At 41.2% G+C, this 20,198-nt stretch overlaps 1 protein-coding gene across 6 annotated transcripts in view; it reads left to right on the forward strand.

The window, feature by feature from the left end:
- Nucleotides 1–20,198, forward strand: part of LOC138748560 (transcription intermediary factor 1-beta-like) — a 117,600-nt gene that overhangs the window by 26,140 nt on the left and 71,262 nt on the right. For 5 of the 6 annotated variants that reach the window (XM_069908968.1, XM_069908970.1, XM_069908972.1 and 2 more), the window contains exons 3-5: nucleotides 3,049–3,196; nucleotides 9,616–9,748; nucleotides 17,044–17,160. In XM_069908968.1, coding sequence (XP_069765069.1) covers nucleotides 3,049–3,196; nucleotides 9,616–9,748; nucleotides 17,044–17,160 — 398 coding nt within the window. The remainder of the gene's footprint in view (nucleotides 1–3,048; nucleotides 3,197–9,615; nucleotides 9,749–17,043; nucleotides 17,161–20,198) is intronic. The other variant, XM_069908969.1, reaches the window with a different exon arrangement.

Consider the following 20,198-nt stretch of genomic DNA (forward strand, 5'->3'; position numbering starts at 1 on the left):
TCCCACCTGCTTCAAAAGGGCATCAATCATCCCAGTACCCAAAAAGAGCAGCGTGAACTGCCTCAGTGACTACCGGCCAGTAGCACTAACTTCTACTGCAAGAAAATGCTTTGAGAGGCTGGTCGTGGCCAGAATTAATATGTACCTAAGCAAAGGTATGGACCTACTGCAATTCGCCTGTCGTTACAATCGCTCCACAGCAGATGCAATATCGCTGGCTCTCTACTCAGCTCTGGATCACATCGAAAACAGCAACTCGTGCATACGGCTGCTCTTCATCGACTACAGCTCGGCCTTCGATACCTTAGTGCTAATCAAGAAGCTACAAACTCAAGGCCTCTGCAACTGGATCCTTGACTTTTTCAATCAATACAAATTGGAAACTGCTCTACTCATTATACACCCATGGCTGTGTGGCCAGACATAATTCCAATGCCATCTACAAGCTTGCCGATGACACCATAGTTGTCAGCAAAATCACAGATGGCAATGAGGAGGTGCACAGGAGGGAGATAGATCATTGAATAGTGTAACGACAACAACCTTGTGCTCAACGTTGGCAAAACCAAGGAGATGATTGTGGACTCCAGGAGTAAGTCAGGGGAACACAACCTAGTCCTCATTGAGGGCTCATGTGGAGAGGGTCAAGACTTCAAATTCCTGGGTGCCAACGTCTCTGAGGATCTGTCCTGGAGCCTCCACGTTGATTCAATTACAAAGGAGGATCGCCATTGTGAGGTGTCGGAGGTGGATTGGTATGTCATCGAAGACTATCGTAAACTTCTATGGGTACCCTGGAGAGCATTGTGGCTGATTGTGTCACTGCCTGGTATGAAAGCCCCAACTCTCAGGACAAGAATAAATTCCAGAGGGTTGTTAACTTGGCCTGTGACACCACGGGCCCCAGACTTCACTCCATTGAGGACATCGACATGAGATAGTGACTTAAAAAAGCAGCCTCTGTCCTCAAAGACCCCCACCATCCAGGCCACTCCATCTTCATTCTGCTATCATGGGAGGGGAAAAGGTACAGGAGCCTAAAGACAAGCCCTCAGCAGCACAAGGACAGCTTCTTCCCCTCCACCATCAGATTCCTGAATAATCAATGAACCAAGGACATGGCCTTACTTTTCGTGCTCTGTTAGTGTTATTTTATTTTTATAGTAATGTTGCAAGATGGTTATGTGTATGTTTGTACTATGACGCTGCCACAAAACACCGAATTTCACGACTTGTTTATGACGATAAATCCTCATTCTGATTCTCATAAGACATGTTCTCCAATTCGGGCAACATCCTGCTAAATCTCCTCTGCACTCTTTATATAGCTTTCACATCCTTGTATGTGGACACCAATACACCTGAGTGTTAAGCCCTGCAAAAGGTAGTGGACACAGCCCAGAACATCACAGGTAAAACCCTCCCCACCATCGAGAACATCTATGGGGAACGCTGCCCTCGGAGAGCAGGATCAATTATCTAGGATCCACACCTCTGTTCCTCGGGAAAGAGGTAGAGGTGCCACAAGATGCACACCTCCAGGTTCAGGAACAGCTGCTCCCCCTCCACCATCAGACTCAACAACAAACTCACTCTTACATTTGCACTTTTTTTTCTAACTCTTTATTGCATAGTTTGTTTACATTTTTTGCCCTGCCAATAGATGGTGATTGTGCCAGGGTTGTATGTACTCTGACAATAAATCTGAAATCCTTCCTGTAATGAGGGACCGAGTTAAACACAATATTGCAAAAGGGTTCTAACCAGAATTTTGTAGAGTTGCAACATTGCCTCATGGCTCTTGAATGTTTCAGGTTTGAGTTCTGACAAAATTAATTGGCATGCATGCCTTCACCCGAACTCTATTTTTATCCACCAGCTTTGGAGCGAAGGGCAGCTGTGGTGATCAGGAGTTGGAGGCCTTGCTTTTTAGAATGATAGAAACATCTGCTCTGCTAAAGGTCTCAGCTTTGAAACATTAACTTTGAATTTCATTCTTTGTTGCTACCTGACCTGTTGACTGTTCCCTGCATTTTCTGCTTTTATTTCAGGTTTCCAGCATCTGCAGTTATTTCTTTGATTATTAATTTTTTCAGTGCAGTGATTCAAGATTCCGTTTTTTTTTTTTTTTAAAAGTTCTCTGAGGAAGTTTTGAAGTGTTGGGCCTTTCAAATTCTGCAACAGTCCAAAAGTTGATTAAGCATAAAATGCATTCCTGATGTGGTTATGGATGTAATGAATTAAGAAATGGGAGTAGGTTGGCAACTCAGTGAGATCATGGCTGATCTGGCTATGGACGCGAATCCATTTGTCTGCTTGATCTCCAAATTGGTTAATTCCCTTATACTTTATATATCTATGTCTTAAATACATTCAACGAGGCAGCCTTTACTGCTTCGTTAGGCAGAGAATTCTGCAGATTCACTATTCTGCGTGAAGTGTTCCTTCCTTATCTCAAAGGCTGTGAATATTGTCTTCATGGACTTAAGTAAGGCCTATGACAAGATCCCACATGGAAGGTTAGTCAGGAAGGTTCAGTCACTCAATATTCATAGTGAGGTAGTAAACTGGACTTGACATTGTCTTTATGGGAGAAGCCAGAGAGTGATGGTGAATGCCTCTCAGACTGGAGGTCTATGACTAGTGGTGTGCCTGCCTCATCAATCGGTGCTGGGCCTATTGTTTATCATCAATATAGATGATAATGTGGTAAATTTGATCAGCAAGTTTGCAGATGACATAAATATTAGAAGTGCATGACTCCCATCTACTCATGAATAGGTGGTCTTCGGAGATGAATAGCTGCATCCCACTTGAAAATGTCACATACAATCTAGGGAAGGGATCTAACACCTTCCTTCTTTCTCTCAATACTCCACCTCTGACGCACCTGCTCCCAGGGTGATGTCTTCCACTGAGGTGACTGGTGCCTTCAAAAAGCTGGCTTCCTCTCTACACTGGCATGAACTCAGCCCTTGCCACTACAATCATAGCAACTGCAGTTTCCCATTTAACTGTGCTCATTATCTTTGTTCCATTATCCTGCAGGTATGTACCAGCTGTGAAGATAATGCTGTGTCCTCCAGTTTCTGTGTCGAGTGTGCTGAGTGGTTATGTGATGCCTGTGTGGAGGCTCACCAGAGGGTGAAATTCACAAAGGACCATACAATGAGCAAGAAGAATCCAGGGCTCACAGGTAGAATCTTTTAAGTCTTATCCACGTGTAGGCATTTTCCACATGACCCAAATAAACAATACTTTGATGTGACAGAACGGTTTCCCACTCTGTTGATAAAGTGAAAAAAATGGCAGCATGGTTGGTCTAGCAGTTAGCGCAATGCTTTTACAGCGCCAGAGATCAGGACTGGACTGTGGTTCGAGTGCCACATTGTCTCTAAGAAGTTTGTATGTTCACCCTGTGGTCTGCATCGGTTGGCTCCGTTTTGCTCATACCTTTCAAAACGTACCAGGGGTGTAGGTTAATGGGGTGTAAATTGGGTGGCATGGACTTGTGGGCCAAAATGGCCTGTTACTATATGTCTGTTTATTTTTTTAAAAATTCTCACTGCCTCTCTTGCCCAGACAATATTTCCAATATTAATCCTTATGGACCACAATAAGTTGCCATATTCTGCTGTTCATGTGGAATGGGAACCATTTCAATATGCCCATTTCCACATCATGTATTTTTATCCATCCACTTTATAACAAGGAGGAACCTACAGTAATATGAAGCAGGGAGCGTTGCTTTGAAGCAAAATGGAGAGGTGTCAATGCTGCAAGCCTACGTCATTGGAAGTGAAATAAGATGCCATGGAGCACGAGGTTTTCCAGATCCAATGATTACTACATCTAGAAATTTGGCAAGGTTTCTTTTTTTAATTTTATTTTTATTTTTCACACTATGAACCACATTAACCAAAATACACACAAACATTTCCCTCTTGAATATACGCAGTGTCATTTTATCCCCTTTTCCCCCCTACCTTCCCTCCCTCCTTCCCACCCCCCTCCAAACCCATTAAACGTTCAACATATACAATGCAATAAACCCATTAAACAATGTCCTCACACAATGAAAATAAACAAGAAAATTGTGTCATCTACTTTTGCACACTGGGTCAGTTCATTTCTTCGTCTTCTCATTCTATCATTTTAGGGGGTGGAGGTCTGCAATAGGCCTTCTCAGTTGTGTTCCATGTACGGTTTGAAATTTGGCAAGCTTTCTAATGTCATACTAAACCTCAGGAGTTTGCAGAGGTTTGGAATGACGCCAGGGCACCAGAAACCCTGGCAAATTTCTACAGATGAGTGGTGCTGACCAGCTGTGTGGCGACACCAATACCCCCTGAGTTTAAAGACCCCAAAAGCTAGTGGACACAGTCCAGGTTTCACCGGCAAAACTCTGCCCACCATTGATAACATCTACAGGGAATCCTGCTGACGGAGAGGAGCAGCAACCATCAAGGATCTACACCACCCAGCATATGCTCTGTTCTCGCTGCTACCATCAGGAAAAGGGTATAGGAATCACAAGACTCGCACCCACCAGGTTCAGGAACAGCTGCTTCCCCTCCTCAACAACAAACTCAGAAATTAAGGACTCTTGCACTTTAGTGAATTTTTAAAAATCTCTCTGTATTGGAATCAGTTGTTTACATTTCATTTTCTGCTTAAATTTCTTTATTTGTTGACATGTGTATGTTGTGTACAATTTTTTTCCCCACAACCAATCAGTGATAATTCTGCTGCACTGCAGGAAAAAGAATCTTGGGGTTGTTTGTGACGTCAGAGAACATATATGGCAATAAATGTGAAATTTGCTTCACTGTCAGTTAATACACAAGCAGGGTAGATGTAACTGAGTTGTATGTGAGGCCATCAACTTTCTACCATGGCTGACCAGCAAGCATGTTATTAAAGTTGCTGGTTTCTGGTAAATTTTTGTTTTCTCAAAGTTGACTGTCTTCTTTAGGTCAGCACATGGTCTTTTAAAAGTTAGGTGGGTGTCCAAATGGTGGGGAAGATTTCCATGAATTTCAGTTTTTTGAAAAAAGTGCTCTACCGGTAAAACATTTAAAATAGCTGGCCTTTTCTCTCCATTGACAAATCATGGAATTATTCCTTTTCCACCATTTAATGAGATCATGGTTAACATGCCCCTTAATTCCTTTGGTTAATGAAAATCAGTCATTCAAGTTTGAAATCTGCAATTGACCTGGCTGCCAGGCTGGTAAATCTTAGGCTGTGATGGTGATTGTCGAACTAGGGTGCCAAGCCTTAAGATTCAAGGAGTAGGCGATGACATGTTAAGGAGTTTAGCTTCTCCTGGGAACAGTGCACTTGCTGAATTTATCTGTCCAAGGAAGCAGGGAATAAAAGGGGAAATGGTGCTGAGTCCAATGCCAGAGCTGTCATGCTAAATGGCCTATTACTGCACACTGTTCCTGTTCTTTTACATGATGTGTAGTAGATCTCTGAATGGTGCGGGAAGAGCGCAGGTGCTCAGCAAAACAGTCACCTAGTCTCTGCTCGGTCTCCTCAATACAGATGGGGCCACATCGAGCATCAAATCCAGTGGATGAGATTTGAGGAGGTACATGTGAATCTCTGCCTCGCCGGGAAGAATTGTTTGGGTCCCTGGTGGGTAATGAGGGAGATGGAGTATGGGTAGTTTTGCATTTCCAATGGTTGCAAGGAAAAGTGGCAGCGGATTGGGTGGTGTGGAAATGGAGGCAAAAGGAGTCCCTGGATGTTACAGGGAGCATGGTCCTTGTGGAAAGCAGAAAGTGGGATGGAGATGAAGATACTGAAGAGCATCTACACAAGAATCTGCAGATGCTGCATTCTGGAGCAAAAAATAAACTGTTTGAGAATATCAGCAGTATCTCCTCAGGTCATGATACAGGATTAGTTGCTCTTCCAACAAGATACGCCTGTTGGTTGGATCCCATTCCAGGTGACACAAATGGTGAAGGATGGTGTGCTAGATATGGATGCTCATGGAGTGAAAGGTGAGGGACAAGGAAACTATTTTGTCTAGGTGGGCAAGTCCTGAAGAGGGCGATGCTGCTGGAGCTCTGTAATGGTAGTGCTGGCGTTGGTAGGGACCAGCGAAGAACGAAGCAGAGTCATGGCGCTTCTGCACCCATAACCGACTGCAGTCAGCTCCATACAGCAAAGGGAGCCAATGGTGGTTTTATTTAAACATTCTGCAACCACGGGGTCTGCACCCAAGATGGCACCAGCAGCCACGAAGGACTACAGATTCCAGGGAGGCAGAGGACTGGTACAGGGCACCAGAAATTGGGGAGAACGCCCTCTGTGAAGGAGAAGCAGAGGGACATCCACGGTGCATTCACCACAGTGGCGGACAGTGAGTGTGGTTGAAGAAACATACACGCGGTGAGCTGTTGGGGACTTAGGGAAGGAACCCACGCAGGGCTGCAGGCAACTGTGGTCGAGGGATTCACACCAGGCTACGGAATGCTGGAGACTGGCTGAGGGGTACCAGGTATTGGAACTGGGATGTGAGAGGGTGCTAAAGGGTTTCGATCATGTCGGAGGTTCAGATCTGGAACTCAGGCTGCTGGACTCTGTGGCTACGGAATGCTGGAGGTGAATCCATGGATGCTTGACTCTCAGGGAACTCTCCTCTGACTGTAAGAAGCACTTCAGGCAGTTCCTTCCAATGATGGAATCCGTCTGCCGTAATTCCGTGTAATACTGCACTGTCTTTATCACATGATAATAAATTGAATCTTGAGATTGGGAGTAAGAGCACCATGGCCAATGAAGGAAATGCGATTGAAGGCTCCAGGTTTCCTGAAAAACAGAGTCCTGGAATGGAGACCCTTGTCTTCAGGCTTGATGTGGCAGAGCTGGAAAAACTAAGTGAGAGAGACAAGGTGGGAGAGGTGTAGTCAAGTCAGTTGTGGGGGTCGGTGGGTTTATAGTAGATACTGGTGGGGAGGTTGTCTCCTGAGATGGAGACGGATCTAGAAAGGTTAGGAGCAAAGTTGATAAAATTAACTTTCTGCACAGATACAGGACTTAACATTGATACAGCAGAGAAAGGGTTAAAACGAGAGACCTAGCTGGGGCCCAGACACACACCGTGGATTTGTAGAGAGTGGGAGAATCAAAATAGAAGTTGTAGAGGGTCAGGCAAAATGACGCTTCATTTGAATGGCTGACCCTTTATGCTGAGGCTTGGTTGTACTCATTCCCACTAGGAAAACAAATTTTGTCAATTGTCTTATAAGTCATTCTTAGAATCATCAGGAAAGAGGTCTCGGTGCCACAAGACTCGCACCACCAGGTTCAGAAACAGCTGCTCCCCCGCCACCATCAGACCCCTCAACGACAAACTCAGTCAGGGACTCAAATTTAAGGACTCTGACTATTGATTTTTTTTTCCCCTCACTAAATTGCACAGTTGGTTTGTTGACATTTCTTTATTGTTTACATGTTGAGTACATTGTTTTTGCACTACCAATAGGTGGTAATTCTGCCCGGCCCGCAAGAAAAAGAATCTCAGGGTTGTATGTGATGTCATGTATGTACTCTGACAACAAATCTGAAATCTGAAGGCATATTTTCATCTAAACTCCAGTCTGATTATCATAATTTCTCCTCAGGCAGCATCCTTGTTTCAAGAATCATTCTGGAGATTGACCTGATCGAAGATTATCTATGAGAGGCATAGATTGGGTAGACAGAATCTTCTCCCCAGGATTAAAATGTCATATAATAGAGGGCATGCATTTAAGATGGGATGAGGGGAGCTGAATTTAAAGCTGTATGGGGCCATTTTTCTTTGCATAGAATGATGGGTCCCTAGAACAGGCTGCCAGGGGTAGTGGTGGAAGCTGATGTATGATGGTAGTGTTTAAGAGGTTTCTGGATGCATGAATATTCAGGAAATGGAAGGACATGGATTGTGTGCAAGTAGTGGAGTTTTAGTTTAATTTGGCATCATGTTCCACGCAGACACCATGGGATGAAGTGCCGGTTTCATGTAAACTACCCTGATGTAGGATCTGCATGTCCTCCCACTTGAGAAATACAGAAAAACACCATTCAGATACAGCAAGTTCAGTAGAAGTCCTAAAATCCGGACCGTTTGGGGATTAGGTCGGTTCGGATTTTCTGGATTCTCGGGCAGTACTTATAAAATTCAAATTGAAGGAGGAATAAAGAGAAGATGAAGAGGTACATTTTGATAGTTTATTCATGAGCAAATATACAGCATGCTTCATTTATCAAAATGAGCAGTTTTAAAGAAAAATAAAGTCAACATTTATCAAAAATGTAAACATTAAACTTTTTCATTAATAAAAAGCTTGAAATTGTTAAAAAAAAGAACATTGTAAAAGAAAAATATAGTATACAAATGAATTCTTTATGATAAGATAAACTTTACAAGTTTAAAAAATTTATTTATTGACAAGTCTTACTTCATTTGAACAATTGGCAAACAAGTTTACTTAAAATTCATTTTTTTAGGTATTTGCAGATTAGAAACTTTCTCCACTCTCATTTACCTGAGTTTTCCAATGCTCTTGACTTGAATATTTTTGACACAATTTTTAATTTACAACTTTTACCGAAAGGTTTAATATCTACTAATTATGAAATGTTGATGAAATTTAGATAAAATTACAAAAGCATGGGAATAGGACTTGCATTTTTCAATATCTGAAGAGAGTTTGATTTGATCTTTCAATTTGTTAATATCTCATCATATGCTTGGCATTCTCTTACAATTTAAAGCAGTTCATAGACCTCACATGTCCAAAGATAAACTTTATTGTATCTACAGAAATATGAACCCTCTTGATTTGTTCGAGCCTTAGAAGATACTGAACCAGATAGTTCTTGATTTAGAGCCTAATCCTTTAGTTGCTCTTTTTGGCACTAGAGAGAATGGCATGACTTCAGTGCCAATTAAACGTTAAATAATATCTTATAGCAAGATGTGCAATACTACTTAGGGGGAAGGATGCTGCTCTGCCCCCTCATGCCTGATGGTTCTGTGAAATGATCTCTTGCCTTAATCTAGAGAAAATCCAATGCTCTGTAACTGATAGGAATTTTCAAAATATTTGGGGACCATTTGTGAACTATTTTCAGAATTTCTAGGAACAATAACAATTTCAATGATAATTTGATATTTTTTTTCGCGCTTACCTGGTCACTTGTTGCTGCTGTGCATCTGTGGGGCTTACGCACACCCACAAAAGCCTGCTAAATTTTAAACGTTTGAGTCTGGATTCTCGAGTGGTATGGATCACTGGCATCAGGGTTTTTGGTCTTCAGCTGTCATTGGGAAGGCAAATAGAATTTGGTACTTTTTGCAAAGGAGATAGAAATTTTAAAGATTAAAATTGTAAACCTGTAAAGTTCACTCAATGGCTTTCCTATTTCCAGCATTTGTTTTAACAACGAGTAATTTGCAGCAGGGAAAGTGAATGAAGTAAATGTGATTTGAAAATCTTCATTTGGTGGGGAAAAGAAAATGCCTCTTTTTATTTGAGGGTCTTCACTTTTAGTCATGTGAGACAGATTTTATTTCCTCCACGTTCTGATTATCTTCTGCTTTCATTCACCCAGCAGATGGAAGGGCAAACTGCGAGCGACCAATCTTCTGCTCCATTCACAGACAGGAGACCCTGAAACTGTTTTGTGAGACGTGTGACACACTTACCTGCAGAGACTGTCAGTTGCTCACCCACAAAGATCATAGGTAAATCCTGTTCTCATTATTAAACATTGTTGTGTTTGATTTCTGCAGGTGCCTCCTGAAAGCTGCAAACACAAATTGCAGACATGAAGAATATTAGTTCTAAATATTAATTTGGCTCCTAATCCTTAATATTTTTGATGTGTGCTCAGTTTGATTTTTATTCCAGCTTAAGGACATCAAAATTAAGAAAAATGTCCTGAGTGGAAAATAAACTCAAACCCATCAAATATCAGGTCAGATATTGATCAGAACAGCTGGAGTTTAGGAGTCAAACCAGTGCCAAATAAAATAGAATCAGAAGTGCATCTTGCGAAGACTGTACACGGAACACTCATCCTACAGATCGTGTACTCAGCTAGACCTAGCACAGGATTTATTTTCAGGCAGATAGATAAGTGGATTTGGAGAGGCAGGTATGTTACTTTTTAAAAATTTGCTTGAGTCCAATATTTTGTACTCATTCTTTCAGAGAGTTTTGTTAGCTGTTAACTTTTTTTTCCATTTTTCCCCCTCTAACGTTATAACCTGTGGAAGTGAGGTGGGGTGTGGAGGAGGCAAAAGGCAGGTGAGGCTCGTGGCTACTCCTTCCTGCCCAACTGTTTTGAGCCAAGAGAGTCTGGGATGGTTTGGTCCTGCAAATCGTTAACTATTCCTCTCCTCCACAGAGCTGCCTAATCTGCTGAGTTCCTCCAGCAGTTTGTTTTTTTTCTTCCCGATTACTGTGTCGCCTCCCATTGTGTCACCCGCGGCGACTGGCCTGACGCAAAGGCCGCGTGGGTGTGCGGCTGCCACAATCCTCCCAAGTAAGGGTATATTGCTTTTAGAATTGAAGGCAACATCCTCTCAGGTGATTTCTTGCCGCCACATCGTGGGTCTGACCACGGAAATTCCTGGCACTACAGTGGGTGAAGCCTTGGACAAGATAGTTTCCAACAAAATTTTGGAGGAACTTGGTGGGACTGGTAGCACTCAAGGAAGACAAAAGCTGGTCTTCTATTCAAGCCAAAACCTTTCTTCAGGTGCAGAGTTTTGACCCCAAATATCAACCAGCTTTTGCCTTTCATGGATGCTGCCTGTCCTGCTGGGTTCGTCCAGCATTTTGTGCTTCTCTAGTTTTACAGGATCTGGAATCTCATTTACCATAGTTTCTAAATAAGAAATATAAGACTACGTTTTGCTTAGTGGCAGACAGTAGTAGTGATTGAATCAAATTGTTGAGGTACATTGTTTTTCACTTTCCAATTATTGGGAAAGTATCTTCTGTACCTTTCTTTACTTCGAAATATTAATTTGGTTCCTAATCCTTTTCTTGCCCTATTTGAAGTAAGTCGTCTGATTTAAATTTGTCTGGGCCACAATCCCATGTGGTTCCCTTTGCTCTTTTTGCCAGAAGAGCTATACACACATTCAATCTGATGCGATGGCCTGCTTAAATCTGGGGGGGGTTTCAGTAGATGCTCTACTAATGTAATGAACTTTAACTTTTTAAATTTGAGGCCCTTTCCTTGATTATTTTCAGAGTTTATAAGATTAATATTATTATATTAATGGAATATTTATGTTTAATCATAGCTTCACAAGGGAGGGATTAGATTATTACAATAGTTTTTACTTTATATACATTTTGGATTTCTCTTTCAAAGCTATTTGTTAATATACATTTACTTTGTTGGCTATATAGTCTTAATACCCATGTGTGCACACGTGCACCCCTCCCTCCCTCAATAAAAATATTGGAAAGAAATTGTTGAGGCAACTTGAATAAACATGAGTTAAAGAGTAATTGCTTCATTTCTACATAAAAATGAGAGGAAAATTTGGGAGAACTGTGACCCCTGTGGAGGCATCAATTGAGCCCAATAGCCTGCCTTTCTGTTGTAAAATAATATAAATCTATTTTAAACTTGAGATGGAATCAGCTACAATATCTCTTTGTACTTCATATCTAGACTCCTGACAGCAAAGATTTTGTGGTGTGTTCTTGCCAATATGGTGATTTTTTTTTTGTTGTTGCGTTTTTCTGGGTCAAGTTCAAAATCAATTTATCGTCATGACCATGTCACGAAGTTTGTGGTTTGGTGGCGGTGAAAACCTATACATAAACCACCGTACAAAATAAATAAAAAGAGCGCCAGAAAATTTCCCACTGAAATCATAACTGTTCATTGTTCTGATCGTCTTTGTGGGAGAAATAAAGTACGTGACATCATGGAAGGACTATTGAAACTTGGTTTCAGCATGGACTAGTGATAGGTTAGAGCAAACACAGAAAACTTCTGTGAAAGAAAAGTAGTTTATGATGTACTACTTGAAACAATATCAGGCCCTTGCATTGTTTTGAAGACCTGAGTCAAGCTTCTTTTGGATCTATCTTTTCTTTCTTCTTTCTTTTTCAATCTTTTTATTATTATTATAATTTATAAACACATACAGTTCAAAGAGATATAAAAAATACATAGTAAGTAATGAATTAATACAGAGATATTAAACAATAATATTACAGAATAAAAATATATCATTAAAATAAAAATTTTAGATCAGTTTAGGGTGTGAACTATCTCTAAAAAAAAAGATATAATTAATAACAATATATGAAAAAAGAGAAAAAAAAACCCAAAAAAGAAGAAAAAACATCTGAATTTAAAAAAAACAAAAAAAACTTAAAAAAAAACCCTACAGATATAGCTAAACCACGCCGATCACTCCGATCTCATCTTACAGCCCAATTATCATACATAATCATAGAAAGAAAACAGAGCCAGATCAACTCACCACAAATGAAAATATTGAATAAATGGTCGCCAGGTTAACTCAAACTTAGAAGGGGATTCATAGACAGAGTTTCTAATTTTCTCTAAATTTAAACATAGTATACTTTGGGTAAACCATTGGAAAACAGTGGGAGGATTAACCTCTTTCCAATTCAATAGTATAGATCTTCTAGCCATTAGTGTAAGGATCTATCTTTTAAACAAATCTATGACATCACAGGCACCATACTTCGCACCATTGAGGACAACTGTATTAAAATATCAGCTTCTGTCCTCAAAGACCCCCAACACCCAGGCCATGCCCTCTTCACTCTGCTACCATCTGGGGAAAAGGTACAGCAGCCTAAAGATGGGCACTCAGTGGCACAAGGACATCTTCCCTGCTGCCATCAGATTCCTGAATAATCAAGAATTTTATGAGGCCAAAGACACGTCTTACCCTCGTGCACTTTTGTTCCTTACACTGATCTAGTAAGATGGTATGAATTGAATGTACAACCGTGACGCTGCCACAAAACACCTAATTTCATGACAAATTCTGATGAACTGATAGTCGCTTTCCCCTGGAATGGTGCTTTGAAGACCCAATGAATTTTTCCCAAACCTTTTCCACTTCACCCATTGGGGAATCTCTGATTACAGCACACACTTGTAGTCATTAATTTCACCTTGCATTCATTTGAAGTGAAATCTTTTAACTACAGCTCAGTCAAGCTAATATTTCTACATTTTGTCCATTTATGTATCTATCTCATCGGCAGTTCATTACCACAATATTGCCTTGTTTTATGTCACTTAAAAAATGTGCCCTTCAAGAGCTTGACACTGTTTCAAGTGCTACATCATTAACTGCTTTTCCTAAACAGAAATTTTCAAAATAAGATATGGGAGCAGTAGGAGGTTATTGACCCAATTCTATCGTGAGCTGATCCATTCTCCCACTCAGCCCCACCACTTGCCTTCTCCCCATAACCTTTGATTCCTTGACTATTACAAATACCTATCAATCTCTCCCTTAAATACACCCAAAGACCTGGCCTCCACACCTGCCTGTAGTAGTAAATTCCAGTGGTTCATCACTCTCCTAATAAAGAAATTTCCTCCATTGCAATTTAAAATGGGTGCCCTTCAATCCTGAAGTTGTGCCTTCTTGTCCTTGACCGTGGGAAACAACTTTTCCACATCTACTCTGTCCAGGTCTTTCTGCATTCAAAATGCTTCTGAGTTCCCACCTCATTTGTCTGAACTCCAAGGTGTATAGTCCCAAGAGCTGTCAAACATTTCTCGTATATCAATCCCTTCATTCCAAGACCCCACACTTCTCAAGGTATTTATGATCCTCCTTGTATTCTTTCACAAATCAGCAAAGCACATCTAGACATTTACTAAAATTGATCAATATACATTAATCTACTCTAGGCAGACCCTTCCATCCACAAGGAAACCATACTGACTTTGTCCTGCTTGCCATGCACCTCCAGGGACTCCATAACTTCATCCTTGACAATCAACTCTTTAACAACTTCTCAATCAATGATGTTAAGCTAACAGGTCTTTAATTTCCTTTCTGCTGCCTCTCTCTCTTTTTAAATAGCTGAGTGTCCTTTGCAATTTTTCAGTCCTCCTGAATCATGCCAGAATCTATTATTCTTAGAAGATCATTACCAATGACTCCAGAATCTCTACAGCTACTTCTTACAGAGAACCTGAGGATGCATTCCACCTGGTCTGGGAGACATCTGCCCTTAAACTTTTCAGCTTCCCAAGCACGTTCTGACTGCACTTGCCTCTCATCCCTGACACCCTTGAAAGTCAGGTGTACTGCTAATGTCTTACACAGTGAAGACTGATGCAAAATATTCATTCAGTTCCTCTGCCATCTCGTTTCCCATTACAAATTCTCCAATTTCTTTTCCTATCGTTCCTATATGTAAGGGATAATGGAATGTGAGGAGTCAACAAGCAAGTGCTAATTAAGAATGAATTATGATAGGTTAAATAACGGTTAAGCAAGTTTTCATGGTGTCACCATGACTACCTGCCCCCAGCCCCCCCACATCTCCATCGGGCGCACAAAACTCAAAACGGTCAACCAGTTTACCTATCTCGGCTGCACCATTTCATCAGATGCAAGGATCGACAACGAGATAGACAACAGAATCGCCAAGGCAAATAGCACCTTTGGAAGACTACACAAAAGAGTCTGGAAAAACAACCAACTGAAAAACCTCACAAAGATAAGCGTATACAGAGCCGTTGTCATACCCACACTCCTGTTCGGCTCCGAATCATGGGTCCTCTACCGGCACCACCTACGGCTCCTAGAACGCTTCCACCAGCGTTGTCTCCGCTCCATCCTCAACATTCATTGGAGCGCTTTCATCCCTAACGTCGAAGTACTCGAGATGGCAGAGGCCGACAGCATCGAGTCCACGCTGCTGAAGATCCAGCTGCGCTGGGTGGGTCATGTCTCCAGAATGGAGGACCATCGCCTTCCCAAGATCGTGTTATATGGCGAGCTCTCCACTGGCCACCGTGACAGCGGTGCACCAAAGAAAAGGTACAAGGACTGCCTAAAGAAATCTCTTGGTGCCTGCCACATTGACCTCTGCCAGTGGGCTGATATCGCCTCAAACCGTGCATCTTGTCGCCTCACAGTTTGGCGGGCAGCAACCTCCTTTGAAGAAGACCGCAGAGCCCACCTCACTGACAAAAGGCAAAGGAGGAAAAACCCAACACCCAACCCCAACCAACCAATTTTCCCCTGCAACCGCTGCAACCGTGTCTGCCTGTCCCGCATCGGACTTGTCAGCCACAAACAAGCCTGCAGCTGACGTGGACATTTACCCCCTCCATAAATCTTCGTCCGCGAAGCCAAGCCAAAGAAGAAGGAAGCAAGTTTTATAAAATAGGGGTCTTCATAAAAAGGATAGCAAGTAGATAGATTTAGCAAGACCTGGGAGTTGATTAATGGATAAGAACAAAGACATGATACTTCTGGTAAACAAGTTTGCAGAAAGGCACATAAACTGATAAGAAGTTAGAATATACTAGGCAGAATTACCTAATGTTAAACCAATCCAGGAGGCAGAAGAATGTTAAGGGGGAAGGTACTTCTGTACTGAAATGGAATGTATAAAAAGTTGGGTAAGCCCCAGTATGTGTGTGTATTCCCAGGGTAAGGGGAAGCACCCAACTTTGCATTGTTGTAAAATAAATGTTCTTTGTTCTCAATTTTTGTCTCGAGTGAAATCTGTGAAGGCACCTCTGCTTCTCACACTATATCTACTCATGCCTCTTTTAAAAACTTTTAACATACTTGATGCGCTCTATCCATGACTCTAAAGACTGAGTGAGCTTTAGTAAGCATTAGATTTCAGCTGGCCCAACTCCCATGTGCTCGAATGAATGGAAGAGGGCAGGGAGGTCGACCTTTATGGCCAGGTCACAGGGGGAGGGGTTACATGGGATCGAGTCATCAGTGGGTGGGCCAACCACGTACAGGGCAGCAGCAGTACATACATATCATTACAATACTTTTTAAAAAAACTTTTAATATCTATTTTTAATAATATTTGCGAGCTTCTTTTAAAAGTTAACTTTGGCCACTTCCTCTCCTACCTCTGTAGTCCCCATTATTCCACATAAAGTGCTTTCAAAGTACACTTCATAAAGGTGTAGAGTTAAATTTAAACAACTTAATTTCACTGGGATTTGTTCATCTTCTTTCTTTTTCTTCTTCTTTGGCTTGGCTTCGCAGACGAAGATTTATGGAGGGGTATGTCCACGTCTGCTGCAGGCTCGTTGGTGACTGACAAGTCCGATGCGGGACAGGCAGGCACGGTTGCAAGGGAAAATTGGTGGGTTGGGTGTTGGGTTTTTCCTCCTTTGTCTTTTGTCAGTGAGGTGGGCTCTGCGGTCTTCTTCAAAGGAGGTTGCTGCCCACTGAACTGTGAGGCGTCAAGATGCACGGTTGGAGGTGATCAATTATGTACAGAGGAATATAAAGAAAACTGCACTGAAACTTCCCCACAACAATCCTGGTTGATCATATCAATCTTGTATCTGGTACCTCTGGTGTAGAGAACTGGATCTGAGGTCAATCCACACAACCATAAGAATGTCAAAGAGGATGACTGAAACCTCCCTCAACACCCCCGCCCTCCCCCCCACCATCGACATGATCTATCAGGATCATTGTCTGAATAGACTATGCAAAATCGTTGAGGATCCCTTCCACCCTGGACACATCTTTTAGCTGCTCCTATCGGGGAAGAGGTACAGGGATATCAGAGCCAGCCAGGTGCAGCGAGAACGCTGAACTACCAAAAGAACTGCTCACATTAACCACTTCAGGCTCTCGTATTCATGAAACAATATTTATTTGTAAATATGAATATTTGTATGTGTGTTATGTCTGGTGGTGTGTGTGTGTGTGTGTCTTGCACTGAGGACCGGAGAGCGCTGTTTCCTCAGGTTATACTTGTACAATTGGATAACAACAAACTGGACGTTGCTTTTCAGATACCAGTTTCTTGAGGAAGCTATTAAGAACCAGAAGATGACGCTGGAAAACCTAGTTAAAAGGCTGACAGAGAAAAAAACCCAGCTGCAGGTGACCACTAAGCAAGTCCGTACTAGGTACGTTTCCTGGTCTCATCTGGAGTTGTATACCATTCTGCTCAAATGGAATAGCCGAATAAAAGAAGCTGTGAGACCTGATTATAATTCCCATCAGATATAATCCCTTTGAATAGGTATAGTCTCAGCCCTTTTACTAACTTAGACCCATAAAATATTACAGCACAGCATACAGACCCTCCGGCCATTCTAATCTGTGCTGAACTGTTATACTGCCTAATCCTACAAACATGCACCCATTCCATACACCTCCCATCCATGTGCCTGTTCAAATTTTTCTTAATTAAAATTGAGCCCATATTCACCACTTCAGCTGGCAGCTCGTTCCACACTCCCACACCTCTGAAGAAGTTCCCCCCCCCAAACCTTTCCCCTTTCACCCTTAACTCGTGTCCTCTGGTTTGTATCTCACCTAACCTCAATGGAAAAAGCCTACTTGGATTTACTTTATCTATACCCATCATAATTTTGTTTACCTCTATCAGATCTCCCCTCATTTTTCTACACTCCAGGGAATAAAGTCCTAATTTGTTTAACTTTTCTCTGCAATTCAGTTCCTCAAATCCCAGCAACAACTTAAAAAAATCTTTCAATCTTATTGATATCTTTCTTGTAGTTAGGTGATCAAAACTGCTCACCATACTCCAAATTTGGCCTCACCAATGTCTTACACAACTACCATTACATTTGAACTCTTACTGAATTCTGATTCATGAAGCCCAATGTGCCAAAAGCTCTGTAAGACCCTATCTACCTGTGACACCCCTTTTCAGGGAATTGTGTCTCTGTATTCCCAGATCTTTCTGTTCGACCGCCCTCAGTGCTCTACCATTTACCGTGTATGTTCTATCTTGGTTTGTCCTTCTCAGCTGGGATTTACTATTGGTTAAGTCTCATGAGACTAGATAGAAATGTGAAGCAGAACTGCAGTGTATCTCTGCCCAAAATAAATGCTGATAATAGCTATTGCCCTTTGAACAAAGGGAGCTGAATAACCTGTTGCTCTCTCGACTCAAATCTGCAGTTTGAAATATATGGTGCATAACTCTGAAACCAAATGGTGGCACAATGGCAAAATGAGTAGCGCGACTGTTTTCAGTGCCAGAGGACAGGGTTCAAACGTGACCTCCAGTGTTGTCGTCATGGAGTTTGTACATTCTCCCTGTGATCACTTAGGCTTCCTCTGAGTGTTCCTCCCACATTCCAAACACGGTACATTAATGAGCTGCTATATATATGAGTTGCTTTATGGCCAGGTCACAGGGGAGTTGATGAGAATTTTAAAAAATGGGATTGATGCAAGTTTTGTGTAAATTTGATGCGATGGCCTGAAGGACCATTTTCCAATCAATTTGTTGGATGTAAAAATAACCTATGAGTTCAGCTGAACAAGGTTTGTCATTTTTGGTGAGTGTGGGTGACTTGGTTTTAATGCTATTATTGCAAGGATTCAAATTTGTTCAAAGGTTATGTCTTTTTTTTAAATTTTATTTTTCACACTATGAACCATATTAACCAAAATACACACAAACATTTCCCTCTTGAATATACACAGTGTCATTTTCTCCCCTCCCTTCCCTCCCTCCTTCACCCCCCCTCCCCACCCACTAAACGTTCAACATTTACAATACATTAAACCCATTAAACAATGAAAATAAACAAGAAAATTGTGTCATCTACTTTTACACACTGGGTCAGTTCATTTCGTCTTCTTCTCATTCTATCATTTTAGGGGGTGGAGGTCCGAGGCAAGCACTCTCTATTGTGTTCCATGTACGGTTCCCAAATTTGTTCGAATACTGTGACTTTATTTTTTAAATTATATGTTATTTTTTCCAATGGAATACATTTATTCATTTCTATGTACCATTGCTGTATTCTCAGGCTCTCTTCTGATTTCCAGGTTGACATTATACATTTTTTTGCTGCAGCTAAGGCTATTATAATAAATCTTTTTTTGTGCTTCATCCAATTTGAGGCCTAATTCTTTACTTCTTATATTACTTAGAAGAAAGATCTCTGGATTTTTTGGTATGTTGCTTTTTGTGATTTTTATTTAATACCTAATTTAGATCTTCCCAAAACTTTTCCACTTTCTCACATGCCCAAATTGCATGTACTGTTGTTCCCGTTTCCTTCTTACAGTGAAAACATCTATTTGATACTGTTGGGTCCCATTTATTTAACTTTTGGGACGTGATATATAGCCTGTGTAACCAATTATATTGTATCATGCGTAACCTCGTGTATTTCTCATAGTTTCGGAGCATAGCTTTTCCCATTTTTCATTTTTTATCTTTATGTTTAGATCTTGTTCCCACTTTTGTTTGGGTTTACAGCTTATTTCATCGTTCTCTTTCTCTTGTAGCTTGATATACATGTTCGTTATAAATCTTTTAATTATCATTATGTCTGTAATCACATATTCAAAGCTGCTTCTTTCTGGTAACCTCAGCCTTCTTCCCAATTTGTCTTTTAAGTAGGTTTTCAGTTGGTGGTATGCAAAGATTGTACCATGAGTTATACCATATTTGTACTTCATTTGTTCAAAAGATAATAAATTATTTCCCAAAAAACTATTTTCTATTCTTTTGATCCCTTTTCTCTCCCATTCTCTGAAGGAAAGGTTATCTATTGTGAAAGGGATTAGTTGATTTTGCGTCAATAATAATTTTGGTAGTTGGTAATTTGTTTTTTTCCTTTCCACGTGAATCTTCTTCCAAATGTTGAGCAGATGGTGCAGTACTGGTCAACTTCTATTTTGCACCAGTTTTTAATCCCACTTATAAAGTATATATTCTGGTACCTTCTCCCCTATTTTATCTAGCTCTAACCTGGTCCAATCTGGTTTTTACCTTGTTTGATAAAAATCTGATAGGTATGTTAATTGTGCTGCTCTATAATAATTCTTAAAGTTTGGTAGCTGTAAGCCCCCTTGTTTGTACCATTCTGTTAATTTATCTAGCGCTATCCTCGGTTTCTCCCCCCCCCCCCCCCTTTCCATAAGAATTTCCTTATTATTTTCTTTAGCTCATTGA

Source organism: Narcine bancroftii, chromosome 13 (genome assembly GCF_036971445.1).
Source record: "Narcine bancroftii isolate sNarBan1 chromosome 13, sNarBan1.hap1, whole genome shotgun sequence".
Taxonomy (NCBI): Eukaryota; Metazoa; Chordata; class Chondrichthyes; order Torpediniformes; family Narcinidae; genus Narcine; species Narcine bancroftii.